The following is a 16754-nucleotide window of genomic DNA, read 5'->3' on the forward strand; positions in this document are numbered from 1 at the left end:
TCTCAACAGTGACGTGTCTGACAAACCGTTTCCCGGAAAACTTTGTGCGTGCTTGCACAATGTTCGTTAATCGACAAATTGTTTCCCAAATGAAATCGTCCGGTGACTCTTGATCAAACCAAAGGATAATCCTTGACAAGAGATAATTTAGTTACTTTACGACCCTTTGGGAAAAGACGGACTTCCGACAAAGGCGGATAAAAACTTTATCTTACTTTTCGAATAGCTGCTCCAACGCTAGATTGCACAGCATGTAACCTGTGACACTCCGTGACAGATGGCAAGATATTCTCAACAATAATGTTGAACCCCGTAAATGAAGAATACGCGCAAGCTACAATGATGCCTCCTCGGGATTTTGCCTCTAGGCAATCCCCTGCGGGGGCAACAAAGTCCGACGTTATCATTAGTCGACGGGGTTGAGTCCGTCCGAACTTTCGCTTTGAAATTGGTGCGACACATCGTACACGGCATTACACCGATTCGGGAATGACGGCTCAGTCAGTTTGAATCTTCTCAAGAGCACTTGCCTCCCACCAATGTGGCCTGGGTTCGATTCCCAGACTCGCATGTGGGTTGAGTTTGTTGCTTCTCTGCTCTGCACCGAGAGGTTTTCTCCACCATTTGACTTGATTTGGGTTAATTGGTAATTTCAGTTTACTTTGTCCCCAATTAGTGCTCCAGCGCAAGAACGACTAGACTTAAAATTCCTCTCCTTTCCTTTTCTTTTTCAATTAGGACATTCCCTCCAAATTGGTGAAACTGGTTTACATGCAAGCCACCATAATTTGGTTTGTTCAACACGAAACACAATCCCTGTGTTAGCGTAACGACCAGATTCCAGTTCCGGTCCTGTTTGAGCCTGGATTTCTCTCAAGACAGCTGCTGAAGATCTTTCAATAACTGAAATGACCTTTCGCTTGCAAAACAGTTTTAGTTTTGTTCGCCCTCGGATGGTTAAGTTACTTTATTGCTAAGAAAAATTTCCATGTACCTTCACCCCAACAAAATGATAATGGCTTCGAATTTTCTTTTCGAAACTAGCAAGACAAAAACAAACAAAATAACTTACACTAACAAAGGAATAATCTTACCTGTGTTTCTTGTGAAATTCATGAACTTTCTGAAGCATCTCATCTGGCTAAAAAAAATATATTAAGTGAGCGGCAATAAAAAATATTATTAGAGCGAGTTTCAATCGAATGTCGTTTAACCAAAACCAAAGTAATTACTTTGGCCAATCAAAAAGGACGGAGATAATCCAATAAACCAATCAAAACTCGATGTAATTACACGTAGCCGACACAAAGCGCGGGAAAATGTGTACGCGCGAGCCACGATTGGTTTTGGTTTTACTTCTGATTGGTTGACAAAATGGCACGAGAACTTTGAACCAATCACTGAGTGAAGTAATCATAAAGCGGTTTTCAATTCAGTGTCGAAAGTAATTAGCGAATTGCTGTGGTTTATGATTACTTGACTCACTGATTGGTTCTCGCGTTACTTTGTCGACCAATCAGAAGTGAAACCAAAACCAATCGTGGCTCGTGCGTGCACATTTTCCCGCGCTTTGTGTCGGCTACGTGTAGTTACTTCGAGTTTTGATTGGTTTACCAGATTGTCTCCGTCCTTTTTGATTGGCCAAAGTAATTACTTTGGTTTTGGTTTTACAACGCTCGATTGAAACTCGCTCTAAACTAAAGAAATTATCTAATTACTTTCGACACTCAATTGCAAACCGCTCTAAAGACAGTGACAACAGCAGAAACCCATAAGGGTTGAAACGTGTAACGGTTCCTTGTGTGCTGGGAAACAAGCTTCTGCACAATCATAGCACAAATTACCGACTAAAATGCAGATCAGGTCAACCCAAATAATTTGTTAACTAAAGGCAGAACAACTCAAGAGCGAGCCAGATGACTTGCAATCCACCTGCATGAACCAAGTTCTCAGAAAGTTTCACCGCAGTCATTCTAGGAACCAGTCAAATTGTGTACTTGAAATTAATTCCCTGATTTACATAACGTTTTCGTTGAATTTTCTTCCTTTAAATTTCTTCCACTATTTAAGTACTGAAAGGAAATGAGCATGGAATACTGATGTGTACAGTACATGTAGTTGATCAGTGTTGGCCACACCACACGTTTGTTAATTACTTACAATATACATGACAACCCATCAAAATCCCTAAGGCTATTGAGGTTCAAAAAGAAATGTTTTATCACTTTATTTACCTGTCTCGGGCAGAACCTAAACTCTGAGAGATATTCTGGATTCTCGCCATGTTCCTCAGGCTCATAGTCTCCGACTTCAGCTGTAATCAATGGTAAAAACAAACCCAATGAATCGGATTTAATTTAACATAAAGCAGTTTGGGGGCATCTTGGAGTGATTGGCAGGCAAACGTAAAACTCTGCAAAGTTAGAAAAAATTATCTGGAGCAGATTCAAAGGCACCTTCAAAACAATAAAATTTTAAGGTGGCTCTGAATCCACTTTTGAGAATTTTTTTTCCATCTTCCAAATAGTACAGTTTGTTGAAAGTGCTAAAACTGGTTTGAGCCTCCTTAAAAAGAATCACCTTGCACGACGAAAGAACCAAGAAGAGCATGAATTGGAATGGAGCACTGTAATCTGTAGATTAACAATAGAAAGGCTATGTCAGTAATAGCAATACTGAGACTGAACTGCAAGTAGTGAAGCAGGTTAGGTAACATACATGTACATGTATCTGTCCCACACAGGAAGTGGATGTATCGTGTGGCATTAGTGGAAACTGTGACGGCTAAATGGCACAAACTTTATACAGCAACAATCTTTAAGAATCATAATTGACAGTCACAACTACCAGTGAGGTTTAGATTATAGTACCTTGACACAGACCCCATTACACAATAATTATTATTATGCCGTCCCTCTGTACTGATGATAATATTACTGGAAGTAATTGCGTTCAACAGTCTCTTTGGAAGCAAAGGAAAAGGGTACTAAAGAAACAATCTTTGAGGACAGAAGTTTGAGGATATGAGCATGCACTTCTTGAGAAGCACAGAGTGCTAAGAATACGTGACAGGATTGAAATACTTTGCCCTTGGCCAAACTCTGAATCATAATCATAAAAGCAATCTGTTTGATTTGAGAAGGTAAGTTGTGGTCAAAAGAATGACACATTGTTTCTGAGGAAGCAATACAATGTACATGTAAATAGCCCCCTGAGAGAACATGTGGTTACTAGTAAAAATACTAAACCCAGAAAGATTGAAGGAAATAAAAGAAAACCGATAAACATTGGCATCGAGGCTGACACGATCATTCCAAGTTCACGTCAACTTCCTTTTGCACAGCATGTGGTTATCAATTCTTCATGTACTTTTCGTGTGAATAAAGACAGTACATGTAATACTGGTAAAACAAACGTTCACTCAAGTTCAGCCCTGTCAGATGGGCTTAGTACTGTACATGTATTTGAATGGGAGACCTAAAGAGAGATTTGACATGGCATTGCCTTTCGAAGACGTCATATGCATGCCTTTTTTTTTTCAATTGAAACACTCATATTATTAGAACTCTTTACCATTAAATTTTATCACTTCAGGTCATAATTCTAGAGTGATAATGATACAGCATCCATTCCCCGTTACAATCTTCCTCCCTCAATACATTGAAATAAGGTGATTGTTGACATTTGGCTTTTTTTATCATCACAACAATTTTTCGTCGCTTTTAAATTTTGATAACTGCATGTTCATTTTCCACATGCTATCTCCTCTATACTATTAAACTGTATGTTAAGTGTGTTTTGTTTTGCTTGCTTTCTTACCTAAATTATTTAAATTTCAATCTGATTTTGAAATAAGTTACAAAGGGAGATCATAGTAATAAGCCCTCTAAGGTTTCTTTTTGAGCTTTCTTGCCAGGAAAAATTTTTCTTTTTTATTTTGTGTAATAAAATAATGTTACATGTGCACAGGTCAGCAGAGCTGGCATTTGCACAGTAGTGACAGCACTCACTTTCCAGCAATGTGGCTAGGGATGGAATACTGGATTAGACGCGATATGTGGGTTGCGTTTGTTCTCTACTCTGCTCCGAAAGGTTTTTCCCCAGGTACTCCGGTTTTCCACTCTCCCCAAAAACCAACATTTCGATCCAATTTTTCCTGATTGCTTCTGATTTCAGTTGATTTGTAGTCTCCCCAATTACAGTGTAGTAGAGCACTCACGCTCGGCTAAATAACCTTGAGACTTCTTATTATTGTATTGTTATTTTTTCTTGTTTGTGGCAAATGAATTCAATTCAGTTTTCCATTTTACAACTCAAAAAGGCATATTTTGTTTGATTCTACATGTACCTCTGAAAACGTGAAATTTAAAGTTTCCCTGAAATAGTGGATAGTGTCTGTTGATTGAAAGGCAGTGAAATGGAGTATTTGTACAGTTCATCAATTTGTATATTTTCAGCGGCCTCGTAATTTTGCTCTAAAGAAAGACGTGTCTAAATCAAATTAGCAAAAATTATGTACTGAAAGACGGTTTCTGGCCCGGCTCCATGACTGCCTTCCATTACTGCCTCACAAAACCCTAATGTATGCCTTATGCATTAATCAGCGGCTTAACACAAAAAAGTTTAACAGGATCTGACGAACCCTTAGGAGTGACAGCCAGCTCCCCTCCAACAACTCGGAAATGGCTTTGCCTTCATTCAAATTTAAAAGATACACAGTAACAAAAAAACCAACAACTGCAAGTCTCATAAAGTTGTACAATGATCAATGGCCTACATGTACATGACCAAAAACTGTATTGAGTTTAGTTCACATCATTAATTTTAATTAATAAATTTTGCATTCCTTGAAGACCATGGTCTCAACACAACTTACCTTCCCTTCAAGAGATCTTCTCTCAGCTGTAAGACCATCAAATACCTGATAACCACAGAACATTCACAAAATATTATTTCAACACTATTTTGAGTTCTTTAACTCATTAAAATTCTAATTTATTACAATTATTTATAAAAAATTTTGTTTACCTGTCAAAATAATTATCCCCGATAACAGTTGAACCACCATGATTGACTGCACCTCACTGCACATGAACATGTACAATTTAATTGCCAGCTTGTTGTGCTAGCAGACCATCAAAGCAATTTTATTCTCTGGAATAACTGCACTGGACATGTACAACCAACAGCCAAAGTGTGTGCCAAATTCCAAAATTGCTTCCTTGCTAACAAAAATTTTCTTTAAATTTCTTTTTGCCTTGTACAGGAAAAGAGAACTCTGCCATGGGTTGAAACTCACTTTGATCCAACCACCGTCCAAAACCTTGGACAGCACTCTTCAAACAGCATAACCCATGATATGTTGGCTGAATGTGACTTGAACCCACTGTGTCCTGGGAATTCTTTTACAGCAATTCCACTGTTGTTAAGTGAGCCCACACAACATTGGGTATCAAGTGAGGGTTAATTTTGCTTGCTAAGTAACCACTGAGCATGCTCAACACAGTGAGTTTTGACCCGTGGCAGGTCTCTTTTCCTCAACCTGTCAGACCAGCAAATGAGACCTCTGCTAGCGGGGAACAAAACTGCCAGTTTGCCCAATATTTTTGTTGAAGATGGCCACTGTACAGTACTTGATGCTTGATGTACGTGTACACCAATCTTATTGCCCGTCCTTGCATGTAATTTATTTTATATATTAGAACAAGATCACATCTAAAAGCAATCATAAAGCCAGGCCAGTGTATATGTACAGCTGTAGGCCACCTTTCTGCGACCACAACTTGCCCGTGTACACGTATAGCTGTACTCTGAATTGGCAGCTGTTGTAGAGAAAGAAAGCCCATTCCATTTTCCCCTCTTTTAACAATAACATTAATCCCTTGGCACAGAATTTCCATCTCCCACTGAGCTGAATGGCTGGGAACCCTAGAGACCAGTAAACAAAATTCTAAACACGACCCTACACTGTACAAACCTTGTTATGTCTTCAACCAGAGCTGTTGGGTTTGGTGGATAAAACTTCACAGCAAAGTAGAAATGATATGGCTCTAATCATACAGAAAAAAATACGAAAACGATCGTTTAGATTTTAAAGTACGTGCATCATGTACATGTACATGTATTCAGTATTTTCTGTGTTTCAAAACAAAGGGAAAATAATGAAGGCTGCACTTTTTTATACACTTACCACGTTTTAGCTGTTTTTTGACAGGCCTAAGAGGATCCAGCCAGTTATACTAAAAAAAATTGATATCCTTCCTGTTATATGACTTTGTATGAACATGTACAACATTACATGTAATTCGCCCTAGTCACACGACGGCCATATTGTCCCTTGATACCAAAGGAGCTTTGTTTTACCACACCAAGCCTTGCAGTGGAAACCACGGGGGTGAGGCTTGGCGTGGTAAAACAAAGCTTTTTTGGTCTCCCGGGACAATATGGCTGCCATGTGACAAGGGCGAATAGTGTGATTTGTGAGCACTGAGTTACAAGTACAGATATGTTAAAGCATCACGAAGTTTCCCCTTGGTGTTCTCCCCAACTTCAACATCTTCATCTCTCAGAACACAGAAATTAATGTCACATAGTGTCCCCAAAATGCTGTTCCTCACATAAGGAAGAACAGCTGAATTTCAACCCTTTCACACACAAACCGGCCAAAACCGGCCAGACTAACGCCAGACGATTTTACCCGTCAATGGGGAACCCCTGGGAGTCAATGAGTAACATGTAACCCTTTTAAGCTAAAAATAACGCAAACATGTACCCTTACCTCATTGTTAAAAATGGGTAGCAAAGGCTTAGACTTAAAAGGACAGTTCGCGTTGGATGTCAAATTGAGCGTGCATCCAATTAGGCATATTTCTGGACATAAATGAACAAGTACCCCAAGGACAATGTACATGTACAAACATGATTTTAAGGCTAATGTTGTTACATAAATAATATAGGGCTCAAAATTAAAAAAGAAATTCTTGATGCAATTCTGCAACAAGCCACTAAGACTTGGTTACAATTTTGCGAATTTTAGTCGTAAAGTCGTCGCATTGTTTTGTATTAATATATTGCCAGTGTTCTTAACCTTGAATTTTACGTTCATTTTGTGCAAGGCACATCGTGTATTTACACTATGGAGTTTAGACTACGTCTGAGTGATGATGTGTTGAAGAAAAAGATAGTACATTGTATGTGAGCTCGACGTTGGGATCGAAGAGCAGATAAGTGAGGTCTTAATTTTTGTTGTGTTTATTGAATAAATCAGTCATTTCAGCCAGCGATTTAAAAAGACAAAATGAGCCTGCAATAGTTGTGTAAAGAAACCGCTGAAAATGGCAAATAATCAAGGCGTTGTGCATACATACGTACATGTAACAGTGCGCCTAAATTTAACCAACCATTGTGTCCCATATCTTCAGATTGAACAAATTCCCAATGAAAAACAATAATTTACATGTAGCCTGTTTTTATTTCAACAAAAGTAATCTGTGGCAAAGTGGCAACTCTCAAGCCTTTTATTTTGAAATAGCTAAGGTGAAAAATTGCCACAACTTTGAAACTTCTCCAGATATTTTTGTCGCAAAGGGGAAAAAATTCAGTTGCAAGTGAAACTGTATAGGTCATAGCTTCAAGCCCTGCTCTGCAGAGACTGGCTGTCTTAAAATCTCAGCCACTGGATCAGACTTCAAACGAAAGTGGTGCCCAGAAGGACAGACACCTGCTGTTGTGAAAAGACTTGAATCTTAGACCCCATACTGAGAAATTTCAAGTATGCAGCTATTTACCTGACCATCTTTCTCATCTATGTATCGCAAACCAAAATAATCTTTTTCCACTACTTCAATTTTCTCGCAGATTTTGTCAAAAAGAACTTGCCCCTTTGCATTTCTCTGCAATGGAATGAAGAAAAAAAGATGCATTCAAACAAATGGCTAATCTGTAAGACAATCATTATTGAGCCGTACTGGAGAATATTGGCCTGAGGTCGTACCAGTACAGCCTGAACTCCAGCAGCCCAGTTGTCTGATTTTGCTATCAGTTTACAGACCGAATTGGACTCAACTCAGTCCTATAACCATTACTTAATGTTTACAACATAGAATTAAGGTATAATGTCCCGTTGGCTCTACAGTACTGCAACCTTTGGTGCATAATTACCAACAGGAGCCCAACTAGAGACCCTGACATTCTAGTGATGTCAAATAAATAAAAATACTGAAAATTAAAATTTATTAATCCAAATTGAAAGTAATCATAATCTAAATGGAATTTGCTATTATTATTATTATTATTATTATTATTATTATTATTATTATTTTTATTTTTTTATTTTTTTTATTTATTTTTTTTCACTTACATTAAAAGAAATAGAAATGATTGATATTACTACTAATTATTACTAATATTATTATTATTATTATTATTATTCTCAGCCTTGAAAAAATAAAAATTATGGCAAACACTGTGGACAAACATCCACATTTTTTTCTGCATGGGCATTTGCATAATGACCGCAGCTATAATTATACTAGTAGTAATCTTGGATTATTGAAGTGCGCTCGACAGTCGCTTAGCCTGTGTTTCATAGGGTTCCAAGCTATAAAACTAAGCATACACATGTGACAAAAAGAGACAGATCAATACACACAGAATCCACACAAGGTTATCCCTGCAAACATCAAAAGAATATTTGCGGCGGGTATTTTGGTGTCCCTTATTGAGAAAAATCTCGATTACCCGTACTATTGGCAAGACCACACAATCACCCATCTGAGAAAAATTAGGACGCATTCTCCATTGATCGGATGCAATTAACATACATGTATATAGTGCAAACCTTATACTCAGCTAGTACGTAATAACAATAGGACTGAGTGAAATACAATTCAGGGAATAATCGTTGGATATTGTCCTTCAGTAGCATTTTAAATGAAACAGTTTAGAATCCAATTGAGGCCTTACACTACTGTAACTTGAAGTTGATGTTAAAATCGTTAAAAAACGTTTAGAGTCCAAGCTTTCGCCGATCTACGGCATCATCAGGGATAAGAAAAAATATACAGATGTAAAGTAAAAATGTGTGAAAAGCGAAATAATGTGGGGGTAAAATGCCTAAAATAAATAAAGAGGTATGAATATGAATAAAAACGAGTGGTATGATCTAATGACCGAGTGTAAAGAAGATATGCTGAGTAATTTCTAGAATAAAAGGGAATAATCAGGCGAATAATTTCAAAATTGCAAAGCCGATTTGAAATTATGAGCACAATAATTACCCCTGAATTGTACAACACAAATTTCTAACACTAATTAATTGTAAATAACAATATGTAAGGATAAAACGTCTTTGAATATCATTTGTGTGAAAAAGTTAAAAATTCTATTCAATCTGTTTTGCAAACCTGTAGTACATTGTAGGAAAACAGCAAGAAAGACCCTATCCGAGTGCACATAATTGACGTGCAAATGGTGTAGGTGTCCAATTACAGGTATCTAGTTTGGAGTTGTTCAAATTGGATACCTGTAAATGAACACCCACGAGATCGCGTGCCAATTACGCGACAAATAGACACACACAGAAGCAATCAGATTTAAGAGTTTTGTAATAGTTACAAATGAAAGGTACATGACTTGTAATTAAGGCCTTGCACATACAAAGAGTAAGTGTATTGTAGGGGATCTGAAAAGTGAACCCTCAAGGGCAACACCGAAAGTGTTATTAATTGTTGGTGCTGGCCACTTACCTGGATGCACACGTGCAGTATAAGAATACAGATCAAATTGGTATGACAGTGAAAACAGAATTTTTTCCAAATGGTCTGGATAGCACAAGTGTTACTAATATTTTAAAAAATACAACCACACTTTTGAATTTTCGGAACTCACTATGGCTGAAGATGATGTTTGAAACATCGAAACATGTTCTGAAAATTCAAAAGTGTGGTTGTACATGTATTTTTTAAAATATTAGAATTTTTTTTCCTAAACATCTGTAATACAAGTAGAGCTATCCATTTTCATGGTGTATATCACATATTTTCAAAAAAAATGATTAGAATAGTGTATTAGCTAATCTAATACATTAGAAATGAACTTTGTAAATCGATATTAAAACATATACAAAGAACAAATGTCATTTGACATTCGCGGAAATCATTTCCAACGAGCAATATAAAAAGATATTAAGTCTTCATAACGGTTTTAACGAATTAAATATAGCACTCTAAGAATTTTAAAGTCACTCTTATTCCTTTTTCCATGCCAAAAAAGAACAAAATAGCGAAAAATACAATTTTGGACATTTTTTAATTCCACAATGCACTGAACCGTTGTGAAATTATTCATATCGCGAAAAATGTTATTAAATAATAGGCAAATTATACTAAACGTACCGAAAGGTATATATTCTGCTTCCTATTGTAAAAAAAGCTCTCAAATTGATATGTTAAAAAGAATTATTGAGCTTAAGGTTCGCAAAACACGGATTTTGATCTCTGGACTGGAAGTAAAGTCATTCGCAAAGAATGTGATCAATTTCATCTTTGAAATAGACAAAATAATTGAAAACAAACGAAGCTGGATTAACTTTAAGTATTTTTCTCAAAATATGGTGTTTTCGAAAACCATTTGAGCTAATTAACAACTGAAATTAAAATTTGAGACCGAAGCTTCCAGCTTTTAAAGAAACACAAATGCAAACAAGCTTAAGCAAAAGATCTTTGTACGTACGACACACTCGAATATTCTATTTTCTATTTAAACATTAAAAAAATGGCTGGCTTTTGTTACGAAGAAAACACTTACATCCAGGTCCACAGTTGTGCTTTGGTCATCCAACAGCTGAACTTCACAATGCAAGGCGTTTGATTTTCCCATAATACTGTAATTCAACAATGATTAAACGCTGTATGTTATGGCGGAAACCAACCTGAGAAGGAATCAAACCCTCCCTAAGCTGAGCGTCCTCTCCTTTATACCGTCTAGAAAGCACTGGGTTCGAGTCTAAATGCAAACTTTCGGGAGCTAACAAATCAACAAATTTCCAACAACAACCGACGGCCTGTTGATACCAAGTACAATTGAACGAACGATTGTTTTAAGACTTTATTTTTCAAGTGAAATAACACAACTAAAGAGTAGTGTCCCTGAAGGCTTTTAATTTTATTTAAGCTCTTTTAATTAATAATGCATTGCAAGCGTTTTAATTTGTCAGTCATCCGTTAAAACCTCGTCCCGGCCTCACATCATTATAATTATTATCACGTTAAAACATCTAAAAAAGCGTCAACTCTGAATAAAATTAATTAAGAATAATTACATCGCTGCACAGGTTTTTTTTACGAATAACGTCGCCGTTTGATTTAACAGAGACTTTAAGATCGGAAGGTACAAAACACAGGTTGCAGGTCATTTTTTTATCGATACAGAAAGTATCCTAAACAATCATTGAAGCTAACCTTAGGCCCGAGGCCCAAACAAACGTTTTTACACCTAATGTTAGCATTGGTAAACGGTTAGGGCTGTTTCCGAATTGGTAAAACAATGACCTGTGACTGATGACCTGTGGCCTGTGTTTTGTACCTACCCCTTTAAGGCCTGGTTTCCATATGATCTGCAACGGTCTGCAACCATCGCAAGCTGTCTGCGTCGGTCTTATCGCAGACGATCGTAAACACAGGAGGCAAATGTTTCCATTTAAATCTGAAGCGATCGCAGGGAAGCGTACCACTAATCCTTTGGGAAGCGAGGAGAAAGAGGAGCGCACTTACTTCAAGTCTGATTGGACGTGTTTCAAGGCGAATAGTGTGTCGCCGATAGGACACAGATCATCTCAGACACACGTTTCAATTAACTAATTAATTTAAAAATTGTCTTAGTCGGAAGCGTCTTAATGGTCGGAAAAGTAGAACGAGATTCAACTTTCCCGATCATCCAGACCGTGTGCTGCAGATCGCCTCAGACGCCGGGGACACATGTTTCCATATGTTTGCAACGTGGCGCAGACCTATCGGCGATCGCGTCGCAGACCGATCGCAGACCATTGCAGATCATATGGAAACCAGGCTTAAGATCTCCGACGGCGACGTCGACGACATTAGGGACCTTTAGAGCGGAGGAAGAGGACAACTACGTGTACGAGTTTTCCGTACTGAGCACGCGCACTTTGAAAAATATTGACCTCCAAACCTTATGCGCATGCCCAGTAGGAAAAACTCGTAGTCGTCTTAATCGTCTTTGTCCTGTCATAAATGTCCCTGTCATCTCAAAATACAACTTTGTACCATTGCATTCCTTCTTGTTCACGTCGTGTAACGTGGGCGAAGTATCCTAAAAATAAATTGGGTTCGAACGGTTTCAGAGTAAAAATAGAGGATGAGAGGTGTTTTAATGATCCACACTTTTTAATAACAGATATCTTCCCTTTAGAATACAATTCCTGGTAGAGACAATTTCTTAAGATTCCGAGACAACAATACCCCCGATACACAAGATGCAGTCCGCCGAAAAACAAGATGTAATTCCGAAAAGGTCTCACCACTCTCCACATATCCCCCGTCACATGTCAATCAAACTAAATCGCTCGTGCACACTAGTTTCCGATTTTCAACAGGAGGTATGCTCACGTTGTCGTCAAAACCTCAAATTTGGTGATTTCATGTCGCTGTTGCCCAGAGTGCCTCAAAAATATGAGCAAAAATGCGTGCCGCACGTGCAGCACGATTACTTTCCCTCCATAAACCAATGAAGAGGCGCTTACCATTTGTCAGAAGAAACCGGTTTTTCCGGTGGGAAAACAAATGGAACGGTTGACACCGACGGAAATTTTCCGGAAAAAATGGAAAACCTGCGAAGGTTGTCTCTCTTTTTCCACTTTTACCGAAACGACCGGAATTTTTTTGTACCATTTGCTTGAATCGCTAGAACTAGGCTTCGATGCGAGGATTACATCACTTCACTTGGCGAGCATTGGCCACCACATTTATTTGTCAAGTGAAGCTATGATCCTCGCAGTTATGAACGTGACAAAAAACTCCTCTGGTACCCAGGGTAATTAAAGGTAGGAGTCATAATAGATAAATTGTAGAAAAAAAAAATTTACATGGCCGGAACTTTGCTGTTCTGGGTCGGGATATATCTGCCACAGTGTCCCTATGTCCCTGACATGAGTATTCTTTGGACGATTGGAGGTCTTAAGTTTCGAGACACCCCTCTCAGCAAGCAAACATATTCCTGGTGTGGCAATATTATTTAACTACTTATGCAAATTTGTGTCTGTTTGTAAAGAAACGACAAAACCATTTCCAGCCGAAACTTTTATTGGCTTTAACAAGAGAAAAACAATCAATTCATTTAAGTAGTATAAATAAAGGTAAAAGAAATGTAAAACTGTATTCTAACAGCAAAATATATTAAAATACTTTGGGCCACACCACAGGAAACAATGCCCTTTGATAGGTTTCTTGGTCACGTCCGGACTGCCATGTATTGAAATCCTATACAAACGTAACTGTAAGGACACATTAAAAACATTTTCAGGTCCAAATCGCAAAAAAAAAAAATAATAATAACGTTCAGCAGCCCCAAAATAAGCGGTCTTAAATAAAAAGAGGAAGGTTCCTGTTTTGGATTCTTTATTAATCGATTTATAAGCCTTTATACAAAAGTAAAAGAACTATTGATTTTCACCCGAAACACTTTACCATCATTAAAAAGTCTTTGAAATCGTGTGGGTTTTCAAATCCACAATGGCTGTGATATCACAAATGCCATTAATTAAGCCTGTCGCGCCTTCCACGCCAGCTTGATAATAAATGTGACATTTTACCTGTGTGCGTAACTGTTTTTCTAAACTGATCGAAGATTTGTATGTGAGGGGGAAATTATCCAAATTTCTCGATTTAATGAATTCCAGAAGTGCCTGACCTTCGTTGTTTTTGTGACTTCTTAACCCTTTCACTCCCAAGAGTGAGACTTATAGATTTTACTCTGTCTAACGCCAGACGATTTTACTAGTCAATGGGGAACCCCACGGGAGTGAAAGGGTTAAAAGAGGCTTGAAAACATCGAAACTTTTTAAGTGGTGGCTTGTGGAGAAGCGTTTGCGATCTCGCGGGAAGTTTCAAAACATGCAAACTTACTCAGTTGCTAAAAGTGTTTGCGATTTCTTGTTCCAAAACAACGAATCTTTTAAGCGACGGCTTGTGGAGAAGTGTTTGCGATTTCTTACGAGGTTCCAAAACATCGAAGCTTTTTAATTAGGCTTGTGGAGAAGTGTTTGCGATCTCGCAAGGGGGTTTCAAAACATCAAAACTTGCTCAATGGCTTAATTGGTGGAGAAGTATTGTGATTTCTTAACAGATTCCAAAACATCGAAGCTTTTCAAGTGAGCTTGTGGAGAAGTGTTTGTGCTCTCGTATGGTGTTTCAAAATATCAAAACTTGCTCAATGGCTTAATTAGTGGAGAAGTGTTTGTGATTTCTTAAGAGGTTCCGAAACATCGAAGCTTTTTAAGGGGTGGCGAATGGTAAAATCGAGACTCGCCGATATCCTAGTTAAAATCCGAGCCCGAGACTCTTTGGTAAAAAGTTTCGAGATTCAAAAAGACTAAACACAAACCATGGAAAAACGAGACTTCGAGACTTATCAAAAACCTTCTCGAGATTTCGAGATCCGGCTAAAATTTTCCGAGACCCACGTTTTTCGAGGTACCATTCGCCACCCCTTTTTTAAGTGGCGGCCTGTGGAGAAGTGTTTGCGATCTCGTATGGGGTTTCAAAACATCACTAAAGACTTGCTGAATGGCTTAATTAGTAGAGAAGTGTCTATGACTTCTTAAAAGGTTCCAAAACATCGAAGCTTTTTAAGTGAGCTTGTGGAGAAGTGTTTGCGATCTCGCAAGGGGGTGTCAAAACATCAAAACTTGTTCAGTGGCTTAATTAGTGGAGAAGTGTTTGCGATTTCTTAAGAGGTTCTAAAACATCGAAGCGTTTTAAGTGAGCTTGTGGAGAAGTGTTTGCCATCTCGCAAGGGGGTTTCAAAACATCAAAACTTGCTCAATGGCTTAATTAGTGGAGAAGTGTTTGTGATTTCTTGAGAGGTTCCAAAACAACGAAGCTTTTTAAGTGGCGGCCTGTGGAGAAGTGTTTGCGATCTCGCAAGGGGTTTCAATGGCTTAATTAGTGAAGAAGGGGATTTGCTCAATGGCTTAATTAATGGAGAAGTGTTTGTGATTTCTTAAGACGTTTCAAGACATCGAAGCTTTTAAAGGCCTGGCCAAACGCTCGCAGCATTTCAACGCAACGACTTGCAACATTGTTGGGCACAACATGTTGCGTACGTTTGGCCACCCTGTTGCGATATGTTGCATGCGTTCGGCTAGTCCATTTAACACATGTCGCAACATCACGTAACAATGTTGCAAGATGTTGCGTTGAAATGTTGCAAGCGCTTGGCCAGGCCTTAAGTCAACTAAAACAGCACCAAGAACATCGAGACGTATTTTTTCAATCCATCCAAGAGCGATTGAAATTTTCAAAAAAAGGCCGTTTTTATACTAGAGACGCATAATTCGTCTGGGACGAACTTGGGCAAACATTTTTTCTGCGTCTGTTAAATTCGTCTAGTATAAAGACGGGCGCAAGACACATAATTCGTCTGGACGAACTATCCAGTTTAGTGCGTCTTCGAAGACGCATTAAAGTAGATACTTCGTCCAGACGCATAATGCGTTTTTTTGCTCGTCTTTATACTAGACGAATTTAACAGACGCAGAAAAAATGTTTGCCCAAGTTCGTCCCAGACGAATTATGCATCTCTAGAAAACTATCTATCCCCCCCCTCCCCCCTCCACTTTCAAACCTTCTCCGCGTCCGATGACTAATTTGCGCTCATTCTTTGGAAACTGAAAAATGTCGCATCAGTTTTGAAGGGAAAAACACGCCTATATAGAGGTTAATCCTTTTTAGAAAACATCATCTTGAATGAAAAAAAAAAACAAAAAAAAAACTATTGCAACTTCACTTTAAAGAAAGCTGTGATCGATATTCTTCGTCAACTGTATTAAAGTTAAATTTCACATGCATACATAGGACGAATGACAACAACAGAACAGGTCCCAGTTGCTGAAACGATGGATAGCGCTATCTATCGGTTCGTTTCGCTTCGTTACCGTTTTGTTTGAAAAACTGGGGCCAGGTGCCTGTTTCTCAAAAGTCCCGAAAACTTTTCGGGCCCGAAAATCCATCTGTGAAGTTGCCAACAGCTTGTTTTGGAAAGCCGATCTTTTTACATGTTTTCAAGGTAACAAAAAGAAAAATAACTGTGAAGTTTGACAAATTAAATGCTCTCCGTTCTTGAGATACAAAGGGAATTGTGACACCCGAAAATGGCCCGTAAAGTTTCGGGACTTTTGAGACACCCTAACCCTAACCCTAAGCAACAAACAACATTCCCAACTGGCCCGAGGCAAAGCAGTCGGCTATTTACGAGTGCAGCGGAGACGGTGAACGAGGAATTACCAGGCTCAAATTCAACCAGTTGGCAATTGCAAAATGGGTCTTGAACCCGAGATCTCAAAGAAAGCGCCCTAACCAAAACCCTCTTTTACTCTCGTTCATCACTTGCTCATCTTTTTGGAATAAAATTCAGCATATTGTATACGAATATCTCGGTGGAGCCTTTCGAACCTCACCACTGCTAAGGCAAGTAAAGTTCTGAAAATGACACCTGCTAAGAGAGATCGCTGTAATCAA

The 16754-nt window shown here is 38.4% G+C and overlaps 1 protein-coding gene across 1 annotated transcript in view; it reads right to left on the minus strand.

The window, feature by feature from the left end:
- Positions 1 to 10956, minus strand: part of LOC138033480 (band 4.1-like protein 3) — a 28813-nt gene extending 17857 nt beyond the window's left edge. Inside the window, exons 1-8 of the mRNA XM_068881220.1 lie at positions 10807 to 10956; positions 7788 to 7892; positions 6191 to 6239; positions 5978 to 6050; positions 4877 to 4921; positions 2581 to 2633; positions 2235 to 2314; positions 1095 to 1141 (exon numbers count right to left, since the gene is read on the minus strand). Of these exons, the coding sequence (XP_068737321.1) occupies positions 1095 to 1141; positions 2235 to 2314; positions 2581 to 2633; positions 4877 to 4921; positions 5978 to 6050; positions 6191 to 6239; positions 7788 to 7892; positions 10807 to 10878 (524 nt within the window). The 5' untranslated portion in view covers positions 10879 to 10956. The remainder of the gene's footprint in view (positions 1 to 1094; positions 1142 to 2234; positions 2315 to 2580; positions 2634 to 4876; positions 4922 to 5977; positions 6051 to 6190; positions 6240 to 7787; positions 7893 to 10806) is intronic.
- Between the last annotated feature and the right edge of the window lie 5798 nt (positions 10957 to 16754).

This window comes from Montipora capricornis, chromosome 14 (assembly GCF_036669925.1).
Source record: "Montipora capricornis isolate CH-2021 chromosome 14, ASM3666992v2, whole genome shotgun sequence".
Lineage (NCBI taxonomy): Eukaryota > Metazoa > Cnidaria > Anthozoa > Scleractinia > Acroporidae > Montipora > Montipora capricornis.